The sequence below is a fragment of the Simochromis diagramma genome, unplaced genomic scaffold (genome assembly GCF_900408965.1).
Source record: "Simochromis diagramma unplaced genomic scaffold, fSimDia1.1 OVJJ01000705.1, whole genome shotgun sequence".
In the NCBI taxonomy this organism is placed as follows: domain Eukaryota; kingdom Metazoa; phylum Chordata; class Actinopteri; order Cichliformes; family Cichlidae; genus Simochromis; species Simochromis diagramma.
In genome coordinates this window covers 43,092-65,134 of record NW_024387448.1, presented here as the reverse complement: position 1 = coordinate 65,134, position 22,043 = coordinate 43,092, and the positions used below count along the sequence as shown (strand labels likewise).

Below are 22,043 nucleotides of genomic sequence, written 5' to 3'. Positions count from 1 at the left end.
CGCTGCACCATTGTTGCTGTTATAGATAGGTTTTATGTGAGCACTCAGAACCTCTCTGATGTAGGTGTCAGTGAAGATCTGCACAAACACACACACACACACACACACACACACACACACACACACACACACACACACACACACACACACAGAGCGACATCACTATCTATACATCCAGATCTATGCAATTCACGAAAACAGGACTACTGACATAATAGTGTTTTTCTCAGAATCTGAAAAAAAGGAGAGTTTAGCTTTAAGTCATATTTACTAGGTGTTCCTTTACCAAGCCAGACGAATGGGCACCTTTGGGAACAATAACAGTGGCACTTTTGCAGCTGCCTCCTATTTCCCATTTGTAATTATTCTGTGCCTCAAGTGATCGCATACTGTGATGCAAACATGTGTCATAAAAAGTAATATTGCATTTGTGACAGATTACCCAGCCTCCAGGGCCATGCTAATACCTGAAATGAAGAGAGAGTGGAAAGAAGGAGGAGCATGAGGAGATGAGTGTTGTAATTAAACTCCATATGAAAAGTTTTGCAGCACATGTTGCTGAATTAGTTTGTCTTCAAACATAGGCTAGGTTTTTGTTTTAGCTCCGTCCCTTCGTGTGCACATCAGCAGAAATCAATCGCCCAAACTGAACATGGTCGTGAACATAAAATCCTGAGTCAGCAGTGGCAGCAGAGTATTGTAGGGGTTAAATCTTTTGTGTAGAGTAATTAAACTGTAATTGAATTTTGCCTCACCCAGTGTGCATTAGCTGGTTTTACTGTATTAGACTAAACCTCTAGTGGCTATTGAGTTAATCAAGTCGAATATGGATATTATGTAATCTCAACAAAACCACTTAAAGTGTTGCCCCAAGAACAACAAAACAGCAACACGTCTATAATTATGGTTAAATGAAATGACCTGGAAGCATGGCAGGTGCTTCAGTGCCTGTTTTTTTTAATCTCCTCTAGCATATGACACAGAGCTAAACATAATGAAACAAGAGGCTGTGGTTACATGACATAAATATTTAATCCATTCATTTCCCTTAATAGCAATCTTATTGGTTTGGCAGGTATTTGTTTAGCTCAGTGAATCTGGATATCCTCTGTCTGTTGAGGGCTGTAATCGCAGTTATTGTGGTGCAATTAAATGTACAGTTACTACATTTTTGTGATTATTTAATAGAAAAAAGAAAGCTGCACTAACAAATATACATAGATTAGTGCATAAATACATCTTCTAACAAACCAATGCATTCACATAAACCTAGAATTAATCTGGTTTGTGAAAACCCCCATCTTTAATACGGTGATGGACATTGCTGTTCCACCTAGTCATGCTTTATGTATGTTGCTATAGATAAGCAACAAATATATTATGTTTTGTATTTTTAATTTAAAGATCTCACTGACAATGAGGTGGCTAAACAACAACAGCAGCTGGTTAACATTATGCCAGTTAATGTTAGGCCTGAGTTTCCGAAAAGGCACTTTCCCTTTGATAATCAGCAGCTAACAGTGACAGAAAAGTATCTATATGTAGTGTCATTATAATAGAGTGATCTGCAGTACAGTCAGTCTCTTATAATAAAGTAATCTGAAACCTGGTATAGCCTACAATTTTTGGTTGCAGCAAGAATTAAAGCAACACCATCTGGCCAGTCAACAAAATCTCCACTACATAATCACACTACATAATTAAATATCCTGCCATCAAAAATATTTTTTCGCCATGGTTATATCATCTTAAGTCCTTATGATTCATAATTGATGATTTTTTTCCATCAAGGTGAAGCAAAAGGGTTCAATTAAAAGACACGGGTCAGGATTCTTGTGGACTATTAAACATTTGTTCGATAGTCCATTGTTGTGTTTCATTTGCTGTGAAGGAAAAGATGCGGCATTCCTGCTCTATAGATTTCCACCTGGCCTTGTTCAGCACAATAACTGCTGTTTTGTCTCTTCACAATGTTTACATTGCTTATCTTTATGCCCCAGCTTTCATTGGTACTGACTGTAAGTCAGCCTTACTGCACGTGTATTTTGGTCTGTGACTGTTGGTAAAAGCTTTGGAAATCAAATTTATAGCAGTGGCTTAAAACTAATTGCATTTGCACATCGGTATGATGATGCAAAGCTATGCTTATTCTATTAGTTCACTTATGCCCATTATTACATTACTGTTGTTTTTGTTTGTTGGTTGTTTTTTTCTGTTTTTACAGAACAAATTCATTGAGTCATTACTTATTTAACTTTTATACCAGAACACAGTGTAACTTTCAGTGCCAGTTAGTGATCTCCAGGAAGCCAGCCCTGGAACCAAATTAAAGAAAAACTGATGGAGAAGTACAGTGTCAGGCAAAAGAAAATCTTGGAAATAAAAAATGTACTTTAAACATGTCGTTCTGGTACAACAGCCCCACTGTTATACACCCGGCTAACGTACCTCAGACTATCAGACAGGCCTGTAAGATAATAGCCTCAGTTCAAACACCGCTGTGTGAGCTGTACATCAGGTCAGTTACCAGGAAGACCAATGTGTCCTGGTTGTTGTATATTTTCTTTAGAGCCAGGTCTGCTGCTTTGTTACAGACAATAAAGTTGTTCAGTTCTATTGTAAAAAACAAAACAAAAAAACAAAAAAGAAACAACCCCAAAACAAACAAAAATCATCAAGTGCCAAAAACTGCATCTTCTTGCACTTAAGGCTGCCTCTAAAAGCAAGTCAGCTTCCATTAACTCTCATGAGATTGACATAAATGGTAAAAGATATTTACATCATGGAAAAAAATCGAAACAGATGGGGAATCGTGACATAACAACAAAATCCTGCCAAATGTACTAGGCAAACATAATTAAGTTTAACAATTTCAAAACCCATGCAGTGTGATGCTTTTCTATATTTTAAATGCCAGACAAATGTCTTTGTGAAAGTCTGAATAAGACAAAGGGCACAAATGTAAAGTGTGTTGTAAATGTTAAAAGGCAGCATTAAAAAAGAAATACACTACCTCAAGGTTATTAGTTTCTAGATTTTATTCCGTCTTTCCACGACTGTTGGCAAATGATGGAGATCCTTAGCTTTTATGACTGTGCTGTATCATCAGATAAGAACTACATTTCCTTTTATGGCCCTACAATATGAATCTCTTCTCCTTCGAGCAGTAGTATTTTGAAAAATGTGTAGTCCCAAAATTGACAATGAAAAAGACCATTACATGGAAAGGTGTACTTAGTGTATCATTACTCTTATTGGCAACCATGAATGTCATTATAATGTTCTAATAAGTCAACAGTAAAATGATGATAACTGATCTATTCACAATCAGAGGAATGAAACCAATGACAACTATTGTTTCTGGACATAGCATCATTTGATTTAATGGTGGTTGTGCCTATTGATTTACACTGTAATCAAAATAATATTGATCTCAGACAGCATGGGCAACAAAGAGCGTGATGCCACTGAATCTTCATAAGATAACATCATAGTTAAAAAGCAGCCCCTGCTCTCATTTGAGAGGAAGCATCCATGAGGCCTTTATCACGTAGCTGCACGCTCTGTACCTGACTCCGTGATATTTTGTGAGGACTGCATGTATCTAGCTAACAGATGTCGTTCACCCCACGGCATTGCAGGTGCCCCATCTTTTTTGGTATGTGTTCATTGGGTATCTCAGTTCACCCCTGGGCTAGTGCAGTTAGGTTCACAGTTGGCATCCAACTGTATCAATATTTGCCTTTGCCAGCAGCATTCAGGATGGCTTGTACATCCATCTACTGCTTCCAATTTGAATCTATGGTAAAAGAAAACTGAACACAAGACAATGCAGCGGGAAAAGCAGCAATACTTTGAGATTTTTAAAGATTTAAAGCTTTCTGTTTATATCCCATAGAGGCACATGTGAAACTCTTTCATTTTAAACAGATATTACAGGGGAAAAGTGCTGTAGGGGGGTTTGTGCAGCCTTTGAAGAGGCAGCAGCCATGACTGACAGGTGATCTTGGCAACCCTAGTAGGCTAGGTGTTTATGCATGCATGGCTTGAATCCCTATGTCTGTGTGGGTTTGTGTGTCTGAAGCTGGATGCATGTCTGTATAACAAAGAACGCTGTGTGAATCACTGAGGCAAAACATGCGCTGTTGGGTGAAAGCTGACCTGGCGATCTCAGATCCAGGGACTGTTTCAGGGAGCTCTCCTCATAGAGACTGACTTCAGCGGGAACACACTTGGTGATCTGATCAAAACTGCAGATACTTCACTCGGTTTGGAAGTCCATCCAAAGTACTTCTAATCTTTAAAGTTTAATGCTCTAATGAACACCGGCAACTGTCTGATTAGCATAAACTCTCTATCGTGCCTCACACTGATCTTTTATAAATACATCCTATCTAACATATAGCTGTGGTCAGAGTGAATCTTCAGTCTGATAACTGTTCGTGTACTCATGGCGTCGGAGTTGTAAGTGTTACGTTATTCTGTGCTCAAGTAAAAGGTGCTTTCCTTTTTCTTCTCTCAAGGTCAGAATTGAGTGGTTGCATTTGATGAAGGACTTAGCTTTTAGATTTAATCATTTTGTTCAGTTTAAACAAGATCTGCTGTATTTGCCAGGTTAGTTCAGTTCACTTTGGTGGAACTGAAAGCAATCAGTCAAATTGTGGTGAGGTCCAGTCAACTGCATCAAGACTAAGATGAAGCATGTGAATCATCATTTTGTAACAGCTCACCAGAGAGTCCAGTATGGCCCACGGTATTGCTTTACAAGCTTAATGATAAAATGCATTGCTATTTCAGAGACAGTGAAGTAATGCCAGCATTACTACATATGTACAGTACTATGAAAAGGTACCTACCCCCTTCCTGATTTCTTATATTTTTGCATATATGTCACTTAAACATTTCAAATCATCAAACAAATTTAAATATTAGACAAAGATAACTTAAAAAGCTATCCAAACCTACCTGGCCCTATGTGTGAAAAAGAACCCAGAACAACATCTGAAGAACTGCAGGCGTCACTTGCCACAGTTAAAATAAGAGTTTAAGATTCAACAATAAGACAGAGACTGCACAGACGTGGCATCCAGAGAGAAAACTAGTCAAAGTCTGGACTTAAATCTGATTGGGATGCTTGGGTATGACTTTAAACAGGTGACCCATGCTGGAAAAACCTGCAATATAGCAGAATTACAACAATTCTGCAAAGAAGAGTGAGCCAAAATCTTCCACAGTGATGTGAAAAACTCATTGCTAATTAACACAGACGCTTGACTGCAGTTGCCAATGGTGGCACAAACAGTTATTAGTTTGGGGGGAAGTTACTTTCTCACATAGGGTCAGGTAGGTTTGGATCTTTTTTTTAATAAGTAGGAACCTTTTTTCCCTTAGTAAATAAAATCATCAGTTCAAAACTTATTATAAATATTTGGAAACATAAAAGTGTTTTTGCATTCAGACAGATTGAGCCATATAAATGTAAAGTATTGTACTCATTTAATAAAAGAATGCTCTTCATGTGGAGTTTTTGTACAACAACCATGATCTGTGAATTGGTGTGCACATTTAATGGCAACAGGCTCACTGAACATGGGAAAAGTGAGACATATTGTTGACACCGTGTTTTATATTCTTAAGAAAATTTCAGGATGCTCATCATCTATTTTGTAAATGCATGGCTCATTAAATATGGAAATGCAAGTTTTTTTTTAAATGTAGTTCTTTACAATTCAAGAAATGAGCAGTTTAGAGGGGTCTGTGTTTCATGTGGTTTATTATGGCTTTGTTTTAATGGTTCAGCCAACTTGAAATCAAATTAAGCCGTATGTGGCCCATGAACTAAAACGAGTCTGATACTCCTGGGGTAGAAGGAGATTTCCAGACTGATGATTGATCAAAAGCTAAAAACAATTTGAAAACTGCAGGGTGCTACAATTGCAGTACTATTTGGTGAACTAAGATAAATCACTTAAGAACTTTTGTGCCATCATGCAGAAATGTGCCCAGCACCCATTAAAATGTTTTGGCTCACTTGCATCTGGAGATTAGCATTGAGATCGTTTCTTTAACTGCATATTTTCCCCATCAGGTCTAATTTTTGAAAATCAAATAATACCTCATGTGTGCTGGTGATCCCTCAGCACCAACATAGGGATACCACTTATAAAAATGATGTTTCCTCAGTGAAGATTTTGGTAAAAGCAATGCAATTTGTTTATTGAACGAAATAATAATGTGTGCACAATTAGAATCAGCCACTATTGTCAACAGTGAATAAACTGCATGTTTGATGGCAGGCGATGCTTATTTACCACATATCAGTCAAGTTAGCAAACTTCAATTTAACACCATGAGTGATGCACTGTTTAGCTTGAATCAGCATCAGTAAAGCAACACATCACATTTCAAGTCATGACATTTAAGCACCAAACTGTGATTTGAGCTTTAAATTATGCAAATTTCATTATGTTCTCTTCACCAAAGTGGCTGAATTATTTATTTTTCTTGGTAGCTCCGGAAAGCTTGGAACAGGATCCAAACAACCATGCTGGAAGGGTCTGTGAACCTCGGTGAGGTACAGTCAGCCTGTTAGTATGTGGCTATACAGTATCATACAGTCCATGCTTCTAATTCACCATGGTTGCATGCTAAATTAGCTCATTTGCATCTAACACAAAATACAGCTGAGTCTCCAGAGTGTTATTAGTTTTGCACATACCTGCTTGTAAATCATAGGATTGGACAAATTAAAATGTTGATCTGGTAATTGTGCTAGATGAAAAATCAAGGCGTCACAAAAGCAATCACTCTTCATTATGAGAGGGAAAAGTATCGACTGCTCCAAATTGCATGGCACCCCATTTAATGGTTATCAAAACACATCACTTTAAAGCACAAATGTCAACCTCGTGGTACTGTCGTCAGAGGAAAAGTCCAATGGACAAAGTTTAATATACAGGCTGGCAGACTGACACCGCAACACCCAGATTCCCAACCCTGACATGCGTTGCACATATACAAACCAGCTAGGTTTTATCAAATGCCACATGGTTCAACTTTGGAAGTGACTATTGTTAAGGATAAACATTTGAAATACCTACTGTGCACTGCAGTTAAGATTGCAGCCACTCATCTTCCTGCTTTAAAAGGACGCCACCAGGTCAGCACGTGTGTTTAGTTTGTGACCATCTGGAGCAGAGGTCAAAGTGTTTGTTTGGGGATCAGCAGAGGTGCTGCAATATCAGAACAAGATGAATTATTAAGGAGGTTGCAGGAAGAGGTGACCATACCGTATTCTCCTTTACCATTCGCAAAGCAAGAAGCACAGATGGTTCTTTTCATCTGATGAGATGGCCGCGGAGGGAGACTATATGTGTCTGTATGTGGGTGTGAGATAAACTAATATGCGACAGCCACCAGGCAATTGGCCTGTTTGTGCACCGTGCCCTTTTACTGTAAGTGAAATTTCCTCTTCCAGTGCTCCCTGCTGCTACATTGTCCCACTTACAAATTCCTGCCTGACTCCTGTCAGCAATCCAAATAAATAATCAGCTATCAAATCTCTCATGGCAAGAATGTGGATCTGTGCTCGTGGTGGCAAACTGGCGAGAGGAATCTCTTCATCTGTCACGTCACAGTTAGTCATCGCTGGATCAAGAGAACTTCGTCTTTGATTAGAAAAAATCAATGCGTGCTCTGCAGAGGCTCTTCTCTGTGGGCTCACAGAGAAGCATATCTGACAAAGACAACTAAAACAGCAAAATATATCTTTGTTTGCACATCTTTTCTTTCACTCTGTCATATAACACTCAGGAAGAACTGTCAGAAAGTCAAAAGTCAGCTTCTCCTTCACCCATCCTCATGTAATGATGACGCTTACATTTTTTAAGGCTCTCCAGTTATTTTCTCATTCTCAGGTGACATTTTGACATTGCTGGAGAAAAATGAAAAAGATATTCAGCAACAGGAAATACACCTCAAGCAAATGTGACTGTCTCAATAGATGGCTAGCCTTGGCATTGAGCTCTGCTGACGTATAAAAGCTGAAAGCAGACTGGGGAGGGGAAGTAAGATGCTATAGAGAAAAAGAAGTCTTCATCTGTGTGTGAGACGTCACATGAAAAATTGACAGCGTGTGAGGGTCAGGGGTGTTTAAAAGAAAAAGGAGTGGGGGAGAAAGGGTGAGCGGGGGGAGTGCTCGTGGGAAACAGTGCAGAGGGGAGGTTGAAGAGTATCCAGAGGTCCTGTGACTCACTGGCACTTTTTAACACAGTGGACTTTGACAGGTAGCTGCACATACACTGTAACACAGCTCACATATAAATAACTGGTCAAGAAAACCACACAGCGCTACTGCTGTATGTACCAGTAATCAAAAAGTCGACATCCACTACCCCATCCTCCTACCAATCCCACCCCACACTCCTTCTCACACTCTCCCTCACACACACACACACACAGAGAAAGAGACTGACAAAAAGTTCTGTTTTCAATGAAAAAAGTGAAGAAGAGAGAAAACTGGAACAGGGAGAAAAAGAAATATGTAAGTAGGAGGGAAAGATAGAATACAAAGAGAGAAATGAGGTGTGTGAGAGAGAGGGGGGGGGGAGAGAAAGAGAGAGAGGGAGAGATGAGGTGAGGAGGCGGAGAGATGAGAGGCGAGGGAGGGAGTAATGTTGACAGGGAGGGTGGAGAAGAGAAGGATAAGCCAGCCACACTTGGATGAAGGATTCCAGTGGAAGGAGGAGGAGGGACTTTGAAGTGTTGGATGAGAAAAACTACACTATGTGTCTGTGGGTCCTTCATACTGCTATGACTGGACAAAAGGGAATGTGAAAAGATGGAGAGATGGACTCAGGAGGACCGCCGGACCCTGGGTTGACTCAGACTGACGTGACCTCTGCGTCTGGGTGTTTAACCTGATCTGAACCCCTTGACGACCTGCTGTCACAGGGCAGACTTTCCAGGTTTGATCACTTCTGCTATGACTGAAATCCAGCAGAAGTTCGAGGGAGTTCACTGATAGAGTTGGGTACTGCTGGATCACTATGGATTTCTACAAATGTTTGAGCTTACTTTTCTTCACTCTTCCTCCACAAGGTAAATAATTCCACCGTGCGTCATTAAAGCTGCATCATCTGTCATTTTATTTTTCAACATAGGGGAAAGCGATGCGAAGGATGTTTATGCATTTTTCATTTTTGCTGAAGGCAGAAGTATATATTGAAAGAGGAGGTTTTTTTTAGCTACTAATCATCTCAAATTAGATTTTTTTTCCACTCCTCTTTTTTCTGTTTAAAATATCACGCTGCTCAAGTTTATCAGCATCAACAAAGTTGGCTTACAAAGAAATTTACTGCATGACTCAAAAGAACTGCCTGTATTTGTGCCATTTCAATAGGTTTGCCCTAAATAGCAGGGCAATTCAGAGAAACGACTGAAAGGCATCAGATGGCCTTGCTTTTCTATTTAATATAAGCCTCTCTCCTTACCCCAGTCATCTATATTCAGTCCACCCCAGTCTCATTACTTATTAGACAGGCAATGATTTTTGCTGAGGGCTAATTTGGCACAATGAACAATACAACCATAAAAACACACGACCTTTGGGACAAAAAAACTTGTTTTCTGTAGTTTGCTACTGAAGGGTAGAAACTGCCTGTGTTGCTACGCGAGCTTTGTAGCCTGGTAACAAGCTTCATCTGCCTGGTTGTGTAGTATTCACTTGAGTGAAAACTAATTTGCTTCTGATGCAATACTGTCCTATGAGACAGCATTGATCAGATGAGGACAGATTTGGACCCAGTAGCTCTGACACATCCAAATAACTCATCAAGCTTTGCTGTAGCTTCAGAAAACTGTAAAATACAGCAATATAAGAAAAACTTCACGATGATGAGTGAAAGACACTGGCATCATCACAGTCTGCATGAGTCTTATTCATAGTGTAATGGAGAACACACCATGTAGAAGTAAACTCATCTAACAGTTGCCTACTTTTTCCTGCAAAGATTATTGCTCTAATCTGCATTTTTTTACCAAAGTCACAACACCCTGTGAGCTCTCCCATATAAACCCATTAGTCCCAAGGCTGATTTAGAATGTACTTGAGCCTCCGATTTAGTTTAATATTGGTCGCATTCAACAGATTATGCTCTAATTTGATGCGATAAAACAAACGCCACCTTTGACGGCCTCTCTCGTCTGAACGTGTAACAGCATTTCAAGGTTGTTGGGTGTCTGGAAATGTCAAACAGATCCAGGTGAAAACAGGAAGACAAGACATGAAAGGAAAAAGAAACTATATCCATTTAATAAGATATCGATCCCAAGCTTTTAAAAATAGTGGATGCCAGTTTTCAGTCAACTGAAAGACAGCCCATCAACTTTGATTGAGTGGGTAGAAGGACCCAAGAGGAAGGCCAGCAGCATGGCAACAACACCTGTATCGCTATTTTAAGGATACAAGTAAGGGGCGTTTGGAATAATATAGCCTTAGAAAAGTGGAAGTTACTAATGGAAGCCTATAGAAAGGTCCTCTCACGTCCTTTCTATAGGGGCCTGAGCCAAGCAAGTGTGTTTGGCGAATATATTAATGTTGTCCAGAAACCACAAGAATCTAGTTTGGAAGGGTCCTCTTTAGGATTATTTTTTTCATGTGATATTTGACAAAACAAATTAAATCCAAAGAGAAAGAAAGACATTGAACTGTGTGGTACTGCTAGAGATGATAAAATATCAGTGAGGCCAGTTAAATCAATCACTGCCTCTGAAAGATTGCAAACACAATGAATTACCTGCACAGATGCAACAAGGTTTATAATGGAAAAGTGCCCAAGTGAATGTGAAAGGAAAGAACCAAAATGCAAAGGACGTCGTCCTGTCGAAGGCACAGGATCATCCCTTTCTCTTTAATTGTCCCCAGACCTCGCCGGGTCCTTCTCAGTGCCGAGGGATCTGATTGAGTTGCTTCATCGGGACGGCTGTTGAAAGGAAGAAAGGGAGAGGGAGAGAGTGGAGGGTGGGTGGAGGAGGGTGGTGAGGGAAACGTCTGGACAGATCGCTCCATCAGCACGTTTGTTCCTTCCTCTTATTCCTTTTATGCAACCCCCCCACCCCAAACCCTCCATCCTGATTTGTCCCGTCTCTCAGATCCCGTCTCATGTAACCATAGGCCAGCTGTATAATAGAGGTCACCCTACTTTTAGATTACACTCTGTATTCTTTGGTATCGTAGCATCAGCTCAATCCATTACAGATGAATGTATTGTGAATGGAAGCAAATATTTTCAACATTAATAGTATTCATATAAAGTTCTGCCCTGTATTTCATGAATATGTGAACAAAAATAGAAACAATTCAAAATGGTTATGAGAATATGCACGAGAGCCCTGCACAAAATCAAGTGGTACAAATCACCATGGAGTTAAAAAAAAAAAAAAAAAAAAAAACCATAGGAAAGAATATCCTATGCATTGCAGTTGCAGTTCTAAGTAAAGATCAATTGGTCTCGTTTAAATTACATAAACAGGATGGCACACGATTAATCTCAGCTTCTTGTTTTGTTGAATTTTTTTCTCATTTCTGGCCTCAGTGTGTTTCCAACTTGGACCCCGTGCCCACGCTGAAGAGAGGCTGCTCCAGAATCTGTTTGCAAATTACAATAAGCTCTCCCGACCTGTGAGGAACACTACAGATACAGTACTAGTCCACTTTGGACTATCTATCGCTCAGCTAATTGATGTGGTAAGTAATAGCTGACATCTTTGTTAAGTTTCCATCAACATCTACGACTGGACATTAAAGTCTAGCTACCACTGTGCCCTTCAAAAATAACATGATCTGTGTGTTTCTTCTTTGAGGAGAAAAGAAACGACTGCGAGACATTTCAATGTTATGGCTCCATAATGGGACTCTGATCATTAAATAGCTTTTTTTAACTACCTATAATTAAGTTACCATTTATGTAAATATCTAAATACATATATCACTAAAGTTGTAAAGATTTAACAAAAAAGCTATCCTTGTAATTACAAACATCCTGGCTTGTTGAATGGGCATGAGACATGTGTTTCATTATTATGAGTGTTATGTTGGGAGGAGATTCTGTCTTATGTGCTGTATATTGGTAATTACTAGCTGAAAGATACACCACGCAAGAGAGATAAATCAGCGGAAATGAAAGCACACCAACAGAAGACAATGCATTATTTTCCCAAATTTAATTCACTTGTCAAGTATGCTAACACAGACAGTAAATATTCAAATCTGTCTCCTGAGCAGCAATCCAGACACAGCTGCTCTAGACAAAAATAACGTCGTTATCCCCTCTCGTCATGTTGGTATCTTTGCATTCCAGACCTCCTGTGGTTTTAAGTGCAAGCTTTTAGTATGCATTTTACACAAATGTCACTGAGATTCTGTTGACTAAGGTAAAAATGGTTATATAAACACCCGACTGCCATGCAGAGCCATTTAAAAGTTACCCAGTGCAAGACTGTGCTGCAGGGGATGACTTTTCAGGTTTATGACACACAATTAGTTGACAGTACTTTCTCCACCTGCCTGCCGGTGAGAGTCAACTTTAGGTGAAGTTGTCTTCTCCTGCACAGTGCATTCACTGCCTGCTGTGTCTTAGAAGTTCCCAGGGAAGAGCTGGAGAAAGCAGCTTGCCAGCAAAGAAGTGAAAGTGTTTTTTGTTCTGGTTGATTTGTTCTGATGATCAAGAAATGATTCATGAATGGTGTGTGTGCGTGTGTGTGTGTGTGTGTGTGTGTGTGTGTGTGTGTGTGTGTGTGTGTGTGTGTGTGTGTGTGTGTGTGTGTGTGTACTTGTTTAGACGTCTTTGTGAGGACAGACCACTGCCATACTACTATACTTGTGGGGACTAACACTCACTTATGGGGACAAAATCCCATCCCCATGAGTTTGGGGGAGGACCATAAAAAAGAGAGAAAGAAAAAACTCAATTCTATCTCAGTGGTAATAAAGTGCTGATGGACGTTGAATTCATTGTAATCAGAGTAATCCTCTTTTCTGTTTTCCATAAAAGGATGAGAAGAACCAGATGATGACTACAAATGTCTGGGTTAAGCAAGTAAGAAAAGATGATAGAGAAAAGGCATGTGAAATACAGTCCAGTATAACGTTGCGGTGCATAAATATGATTAATGTTTTGCAACAGGAATGGAACGATTACAAACTCCGCTGGAACCCAGAGGATTATGAAAATGTCACCTCCATACGTATCCCCTCAGAGATTATCTGGAGACCCGACATTGTCCTCTACAACAAGTGAGGAAGGAAACACCTTTTTGTGCTGTATGAAATTTAGATTCTTTTCAGGCCCACAGTGTGCTTCCTGTGCGTTTTAAATGTCAACATTTCAATGTAAAAATGATCATATGGCAAGTAATGCTCAGGTTCTGGTGGTTTAATTCCAACAGATGGCATGACTTGAGGGAAAACACAAAGAATCTGCTGTTGTGCCAAACATCTTGTCCTGTGCCAATGTCATAAAGTAATTTAGTTGAAATATATGTGAACAAGGTCACTCCTAATGGATGTGGTTACAAACAAAGCTCAGTATGACAGAAAGTAATATATTTGGCTGGGAATAAGAAGGTGAAATGTAACTGGATGTATTTCAACGATAAAATGCATCTAGTATGAGCACCTCAAGTAAACCTGGATTAATATTTTTTCCAAAAGTTATTGAACAAAGATTGTTGTTTTCATGGTGAAATGACTGAACCTTTGTCATTTCTCTCTTTTAATTAGTAAGGCAAAACATGGCGATCTCACTTGTGAAGTGCATTTGTGACACAATATCTCAAAGACTTTTGTAAACAGCATTGATTTAAAGAGCAAAATGTTACATTGTGAATAGCCTGCATGTCCATTCAGAGAAAATAAACATCAAAAGGGTTTTCTGATTACATAGGTTCAAGCTATTTCCTCTGTAGACTTGAGCTGAATGGTTTGGAATGAGCTCTGCACCTTGAGATGTAGAACTGAGATTGCTGGTTCACACGATGAGGGTGGATGTAATAACTGGTATCAGGTGTGTAAAAGCAGGACTGTTGTGTACACAAAGGAGATTTCAGATCTGAGACAAAACTGTATCTTCAAGTTCTGTTTTCCTCTGGCTCATGAAGACCTTATTCACGTCTCGAAAATTATATCATGTTAGCACTGAATTGTTCCATAAACGTCTCTAAACAGAAAATCATAAGCTGTGTGGAAAGTGTTAGCTGCTTGCGGACCCAAATGCAATGTGCAGCATAAAGCAAGCATTAAGTGGAGGATTGATGAAAGGGAAACAGTCCAAAATAAGAACGGGAAAATGGAATAATGAGGAATAATTACTCCAGGATAGGAAACACTAACAAATACTACAAGACTCAGAGAAACATTAGAGAACACACAGAAATATGGAGCCACTCAACAAAGGACAAGGGAAGACTGAGACAATAAATACAAAAGCTAATGAGGCTAGTGGAAAAAGATGGGGAACACAGCTGGAACAAATCAGGGATAATGAGACACAGGAACTGCAAAAAAAAAAAAGAAAAGAAAATGACAAGGAACACCAAAATAAAACAGGAAGTAACTCAATGGAGACAGACTCAAACACAAGTAGGGCATAAAGAGATAACAAAAAGGCAACAACAGACTGTGTGTGATGGACCGAGCAGTGAAAGAAACTTAGGCACAGGTTAAAGTCCAAAAAAATGATTTTTTATTTAACCCAAAAAACATAATTGGTTAACTCATGCAAAAAGAATCAAACTCTTGGGCCCATAAAAGAGGTCAAAATAACAAAACTCTACTCAAAGTTGACAACAATACTGATAACGCAAACAAACTGACCTAACTTAACGAGACAAAGGGAAAACTTAAATAGTGGCTGATCAGCCCACAAAAACACAAGAAGGGGTAAAATACACAAAACCTAACTAAACCAAACATAATGAACTCCAATTTCCCCCCATGGTCCCGAGTTATGGCATGAACCAATTTGTAGTCTTCCTTTGAAGCTCGCTCCGCCCCTTTTCCACCTCTTGGCTCCTTAATCAAGGGACTGGAACAACTAAGGTAACTCAGAAAACAAAAGATTAATCATACATAACAGTGTAAACTAAAATGTGCGCACTTATTTTAGAATGCAGTGTTATGTGGATATGTGAATTAACTCTAAACCAAAACCAGTTATTTATTGTCCTGTAAATTAATTCCTATATTTAAAGAAAGAAATGTGAATGCAATGTTACTTATAAGCCTCTACACTAACATGGTGGGTATTACCACTGTGTGGCTGTAAGTGCAGCCATCACACTAATGAATGAACTGAATAATGAACAAACTGGACACCAACAGAATGTTAAAGACATGACATCGTGCCCATTTAGAGATGTATACACATAAACATAAGTGTCATTGACATAGATGAAGACATTTTCACTTTTTATTTGATGACTCAGAATACTTAATCTTTTAAATACATTTTAAATTAGTCTCGACCTCTGAATTTCACAGGGTTAGAAACTGTAAAAACGGATAACACCACTTCTTTAACTTTCTCCTGTATCTATTGAGCAAAAAATCTTAGGTCAAATTCCACTTATTTGTTACTTGAGTTTTCCAATGAAAAAGACTTAGTTACCTCCATGGCAACTGAACATCTACTCTACCTGTGAGCTGCGACTGACCTTGAACATTTTAAAGTAGTGCTTGAAGAAATCACCCAGAATTAAACTTATAAAATTCCTTTATTAAAGAGGGGCTAAAATGTGATGTAAGTCTGATATATGTGTTTCCACCTTTCTCCCCTGGTCTTCATCTGCAGTGCCGACGGTGACTTTGCAGTTACTCACTTCACAAAGGCGCATCTGTTCTACGATGGCCAGATAAAGTGGATGCCACCAGCCATTTATAAGTCTTCATGCAGCATAGATGTCACGTTTTTCCCTTTTGACCAGCAAAGCTGCAAGATGAAGTTCGGCTCTTGGACCTATGACCGTGCCAAGATCGATCTGATCAGCATGGCCGGTGATGTGGACCAGATGGACTACTGGGAGAGCGGGGAGTGGGTGATTGTCAATGCAGTGGGCAAGTACAATACAAAAAAGTATGAGTGCTGCACAGAGATCTATGCAGACATCACTTACTACTTCATCATTCGGAGGCTTCCATTGTTCTACACTATAAACCTTATTATCCCCTGTCTGCTTATCTCCTGCTTGACTGTGCTGGTGTTCTATTTGCCTTCCCAGTGTGGCGAGAAGATTACCTTGTGCATTTCAGTGCTACTGTCCTTAACAGTGTTCCTCCTGCTGATAACAGAGATAATACCATCTACATCTCTGGTCATACCACTGATTGGTGAATACCTGCTGTTCACTATGGTCTTTGTCACGCTCTCCATCATAATTACCGTCTTTGTGTTGAATGTACACCACCGATCCCCACAAACACATGGCATGCCTCACTGGGTCCGCAGAGTATTCCTGGACTTGGTACCTCAGGTCCTCTTCATGAAGCGTCCGCCAGGCACCGCAAAGCAGCACTGCAAGAAGCTTATTGAGATGATGCATCGTCCAACAACGATATCTGCCACAGGCAACTCTCAGGCCTTCTGGACAGGCCTAGAGACTGGGTTAATACAAATGGCCCAGGCTGAAAATATAATCCCAAGGACACAGTCTGACAGCCCAAGCATCCTCGTCTGCTCACCATCTCCACCCTCTTCCCCTCTTGGGAAGCACAATGAAGAAGATCACCCACTGAAGGCCGACATTTTCAGCCGATCCACATCTGGTCAGTATTCAGTTCTCTCAGAGAAGCAACCCCTACGCAGACACAACTCAGCGGCCTTGTCTTCTTCCCAATTGTCATTGCCCCCAACTTTGCCACTGGGTCCACTTCGCAACCTGTCGAGGGAAGAACCAAGTAGACTGGCCCCAAATGGTCGCTCCCACAGTGTAGAGCAAATGTGTGACCAACAGAAGTCGCTTCCTCAGAAAGCCAGACATCTGTGTCGCTCCAGCAGCGTCCAGTACTGCTGTCTGCATGATGATGGGGTTTCTGGAATAATGGGGCAGTTGAAAAAAACTCCTCCTACAGATCAGCTAGCAGAAACCCTAACAGCAGAGTCCACAAAAGATGCAAGTACCCAACAGGATGCTGTGATTCCAACTATTTCTCCAGCTATGAAACGGGCTATAGAGGGAGTGCAGTACATCGCTGATCATCTCAGGGCAGAAGATGCAGACTTTTCAGTGAGTAGACAGAAACGATCAAGCCTTGGTAATAATGTTTCTAAATGTTCTGTTTTAAACACAAGTGAAATCCTTTCAGAAATTAAATAAGGGCTTTTAGCACAATTTTTGATTTATCTATTGCCAAATCCCAACAGCAGTCACCTCAAGGTGCTTTATATTTTAATGTTAAGACCCTACAATAATTTGAAAAAGAAACCCCAAAACAATCAAATGACCCCCTGAGCAAGCGCTTGGCAACAATGGGAAGGAGAAACTCCCTTTTAACAGGAAGAAGCCTCCGGCAGAACCGGGCTCAGGGAGCTATCTGCCACGGCTAGTAGGGAATGAGAGGAGACAGACAGGACAAAAACCACACTGTGTAATTTTGAGCTACCATTTAGAGACTGAAGTAAATGGGAGAATAAAATCCAATACCTGATCTGTCACGATTTGTTCAATTTCAAAATTAGTCAGATCCCAGCAGGAGAAACATGGTACCTCAGCGGGCACATTTCTAAAAGGTCAGTTTGTTTGTAAAAAAAAAACCCCATAACTACCTCGCATCTTTTGCCTGCCGGCATTTAAGGTGTCAGAGGAACATTAAATAAAAACAGTAGATTCTGACTGGATCCCACAGGGGTGAAATGTACTTCCATGCAAAAAGCCTACATGTATGTTCCCTGTGCTCACTCCCACCAAGCAGTGCTCCTCCCCTTCTTTCTTTTCTCGTGCAAAAGAGGATGAAAGTAATCCTGAACAAACAAGTAACCCTGTTATTTTGCATGTCAGAGATCCAGCTAAGCTGAACTCAGGCACTGAGTGACAACAAATAAATCGTGTTACAGTTCTCAGATAAATGCGTGCTGCTTTGCAGAATAACTGGAAAAATAGTGTGTTTTAAGCAGTGTGGGCTGTCCTTTGTGTGTTGCATAAAAATAAAAAATGGTTATGTTGTTATCTGCTTTTTATCATCTATGTATGCAGAGCTCCACTGCATGCAGCATTGTTCACATACTGTACTTTTTCCTGTCTATGCTGTGTACTAGGAGGAGGCTTTAAAAATGTTATTGACTAGAAAAAGAACAGGGCCAAATCACCCCTGCCAACACGAATATATTTTTAAACTACTGATTCTGCTCACTGTAAATCATACAAAGTATAATAAGACTTTCAATATCATATTTGTTTCTTTTCAAAACATTTGTTGTTGGCATTTACATACATGTTTATATACTGCTCCCATGGCTTTTGCATATGTTGAGGATGCGCATACCCAAAAACTCAGAAGGGATGCAAGAAAGGAAGAGCACATAAACACATAATGACAATCAAGTATCAGACCCATAAATGACAAGTCAATTTACCATTACTAATTATTAAAAAGCAAGATAAAAGTGACATGACTGAGTCAGTAATAACAGTAATCGGGATTTTCTGATGATAAAAGAACACTGTCTTATTTAGAAGCTCTTATGGGCAACTCAGTGTGAACAGTCACATATACAAATGCTTATGCAACCTAATTAAAATTGACCATTAGACAAGTGAATTTTCTTTATTGCTTTCAAACATAACCCTGAAACTGTGCTTGGAACAAGTATTACGTGTCAAATAATTTAAAAAAATTCAGCACATAGTGATAAAATGCTAATTATAAAGTTTCTGAGAGGGGAAAAATACGTTTCTGGAGGATATATGTGAGCAAATGTAATAAAAACCTATTGTATTCACTGACATCAGTCACCGTCGACGCCACAATACGCTTTCGAGCTCTAACCAGAATAGGCCTGTCTTTAAAACAATGGGACCTCCGCAATTTGACCTTGAATTTTTCATAAGAGACACAAGCAAGGATTGACTGACATTTAAGAGATAGCAGACTCATAATGAAAAAATCAGCCATTCGTGAGAAATCAATCAAGGGTGAAAACTGACAGCTGGTAGAAAAGGAAGGTGGTGTGGAGTGAAATTTGAAATGTCCCCCTGTGCTGTTTCCCCTCTCTGCTAGGTCAAGGAGGACTGGAAGTATGTGGCCATGGTCATTGACAGGATATTCCTCTGGATGTTTGTGCTGGTGTGTATACTGGGATCTGTGGGACTCTTTCTTCCTCCTTGGCTGGCTGGAATGATCTAGAATCTCTGCATCAAGGGAAAGAGAACACGGACAGACAGAAGGACGTGTTCCCCCATTCTCTTAACAAAAAAAAAGGTCTTTTTATTTTCTGTTTTTCAAAAGGACTACTTGTCACATTTCTCGCTCTTAGGCCGGGTCATCGGAAGGTTACTCGCTAAAAGACAAGATGAAATATCTATCATCGATTTCAGTGGGCATATAAATTCTTTATGAGGGCAAAAGGCCAACAGCAAAAATATCCTCCCATGTCACTCCGTTCTGACATTGAGCTGTATGGCTCAATCAGATACTCTTGTAAAAACAGTGAAAAATTGACTCTAACCCATGAAGAACTATGGATGATGCCACAGACAGACAAAGACTGTAGGCACCGGGAGCTGTTCATAAGACTGTGTAAAGTTGAATATATAGCTAACTTTTAACATTCCTTCAGTAATGTCAGTGTTGCAGTATGTGGACTGTGGAACAGATCAATGTACAGTGCTTTCGCCAAATACAAAAAAATACATATGTTCATAAAACGATTGTTTCTTTGAAACCTAATTGCCAGAATTCTTGGCTGGGTGCATTCAGGTGTCCTGCTTTGTGCAAGAGTCACTCCACAGGTAAGCAAACATGCAGCTTTGCAACTTTCTAACTCTAGCACATCTATTCAGCCATTCTCTTTGCTTTTACTGCAGATCGTTGTCATTCTTTCCATCTCTTTTGCTTCTTTTGGTTTATCAAGTAGAGCAGAAACTGATATGGATGATGACAATAAATGTGGCGATGCTGGTAATATTATTATTCTACCTTAGCGTTGAAGATTTTGAGATGAATTTGTTACTCATTAGTTCCAACATTTAATTCCAGCGTCCTCTCCGCTTTCATTATGACCTGACTTTTGTCGCTTCCCATAATGGATCTTTTCAGTATCTACAACAGCTATATAAAAAAAGATAATTAAAATTTATTAATGAGTACACCACTATTCTGTGAAAAACTATTTCATGCACAGAGCAAAGGTTAATTGTACTGCAGTGTTTTGAAATAAGTTGGCAGAGGAGGGTTTCACACTTAACTACATTTAGTTTTATTCATTCGCTGCTTCCACAGGAGGACCTGCTTTTTGGATGTTTTTTTTAAAAATACGTTACAGAAATTAATCTCACGCGTCCCTCTGTCCTCAAAGAATAGCTAAAGCAGATACTATATTTAGGAGCACTTATAAAATTTGCAAGAAGTAAAGCAATCATTAAATAATTATGGGCCTTAACAGAACTGTACAGCTGACCGGACAGATTTTTTTTGCATTAAATAATTATTTCATTGTTTATTTTAGTTCAAAAGCACATCACTGTACATTTTGCACACACATTTCTAGTTTAGATGCTTCACTTCAGTTTCAGTTCAAGTCCATGTAGTTCTTTAACACCCTCACACTCTTTGTTGGGTTTATTTTTTGTATTCTTTGCCTTTGTGCCAAATTCACCCTCACCTTTGTCGTGCGTGTGTGAGATGTTTTTGAAAGCCTTGTTTGATTTCTTTATGTCACATAAAGAGTTATAGGCACATGTCTACTTATATTAATTTCATGTGAAATAAAATAAAGCTAAATGGAAAGCATCTAGATTAGGTATGTGAATCTATGAAAAGGCTTTTTTAATATTTCTATTTTAGAAATTTGAACTGTTGGCCTAAATAACTTAAAGAAGTGGAAATGAAACAAAAACAAAACAAAACTGATGAAACATGAGGAACAGAACAAACGTGTATCACTGAATTGTGTGTGAAAAGACAAAGTATTCAATTACTCCACTTTAATCCTGTGTTCGTACATCAGCACCCTGCAGCTCCACGTGAATAAAACTCCACATCCGATTAGATTTAAAAGCATGTAATGTTACACCTGAATACCCAAAGTAATGACCTCAATTTTGACCTCAACAAACAAACTATTGCATTTCCACTTGCTCAGCAGATGACTAACCACTGATCATTATGTAAATTCACAGACAAGAGAAAACAGCAATTTAGCACAATATGGAAACACTGCACTTTGAACAAGGTGAAATAGCTGCCGTGCTCCCTGTTTATTCGTACGTTTCAACACAAACTCTGGAGAAAAAAAGGTGGCGATAGCCTGAAATACAAATGAGTACTCTGGCTTTGTTGCAATATCAAAAATGTAGCATATGACAAACATGAGTTTAAATCTTTTGTCTGCATTCAAAGATTTATATATAAGAACGGATATTAATTTCCATTTATCCCACCAGTTTTCCAAGAATACACAATACCACAGCATATTGTTATTATAATTCTAATATGAAATGAGCGTGGTCTTTATGAAACCACAAACTAATTTTCATTAAATGATAAGCCATGCCTTTTCAGCACAGATCTCATGCATAATTTCAGCATTAAATACTTGTAGAAAAGCAAATGGCAAAACTCCATAAAGGTCCTTTGTGTTGGCTTCCTCAAGGAAGCAATGCCAAATGCCATGTACACAGTGTTATTAATTACAGCTAAATGTCATGCTATTGAATTTACCTTTATGAAAAATTGACCTTCAGTGCTAATTTCAATTAAGTGATTGTCTTCTGAGATACATATGCCCCTGCTCGGATAATTAATGTAGACATTTTGATTTCAAAATGTTGGT

General features: G+C 39.3%; 1 protein-coding gene across 2 annotated transcripts; it reads left to right on the top strand.

The window, feature by feature from the left end:
- Nucleotides 1-8,698: 8,698 nt before the first annotated feature.
- Nucleotides 8,699-21,066, top strand: chrna4b (cholinergic receptor, nicotinic, alpha 4b). 2 transcript variants are annotated; one of them, XM_040013916.1, is made up of 6 exons: nucleotides 8,701-9,099; nucleotides 11,595-11,746; nucleotides 13,053-13,097; nucleotides 13,185-13,294; nucleotides 15,849-17,280; nucleotides 19,271-21,066. In XM_040013916.1, exons 1-6 carry the CDS (start codon nucleotides 9,048-9,050, stop codon nucleotides 19,394-19,396), a joined length of 1,917 nt encoding a protein of 638 aa, XP_039869850.1. In that variant the 5' UTR covers nucleotides 8,701-9,047; the 3' UTR covers nucleotides 19,397-21,066. The 2 variants fall into 2 exon arrangements, with proteins under 2 accessions (XP_039869849.1, XP_039869850.1); XM_040013915.1 differs by having other exon boundaries at nucleotides 8,699-9,099; nucleotides 13,053-13,294.
- The last annotated feature ends 977 nt before the right edge of the window (nucleotides 21,067-22,043 follow it).

Coding starts and splice junctions, on each gene's coding strand:
- chrna4b (XM_040013915.1), top strand. CDS start 9,048: ATGGATTTCTACAAATGTTTGAGCTTACTTTTCTTCACTCTTCCTCCA. Junction 9,100..11,594: donor CTTCACTCTTCCTCCACAAG/GTAAATAATTCC, acceptor TTCTGGCCTCAG/TGTGTTTCCAACTTGGACCC. Junction 17,281..19,270: donor CAGAAGATGCAGACTTTTCA/GTGAGTAGACAG, acceptor CCTCTCTGCTAG/GTCAAGGAGGACTGGAAGTA.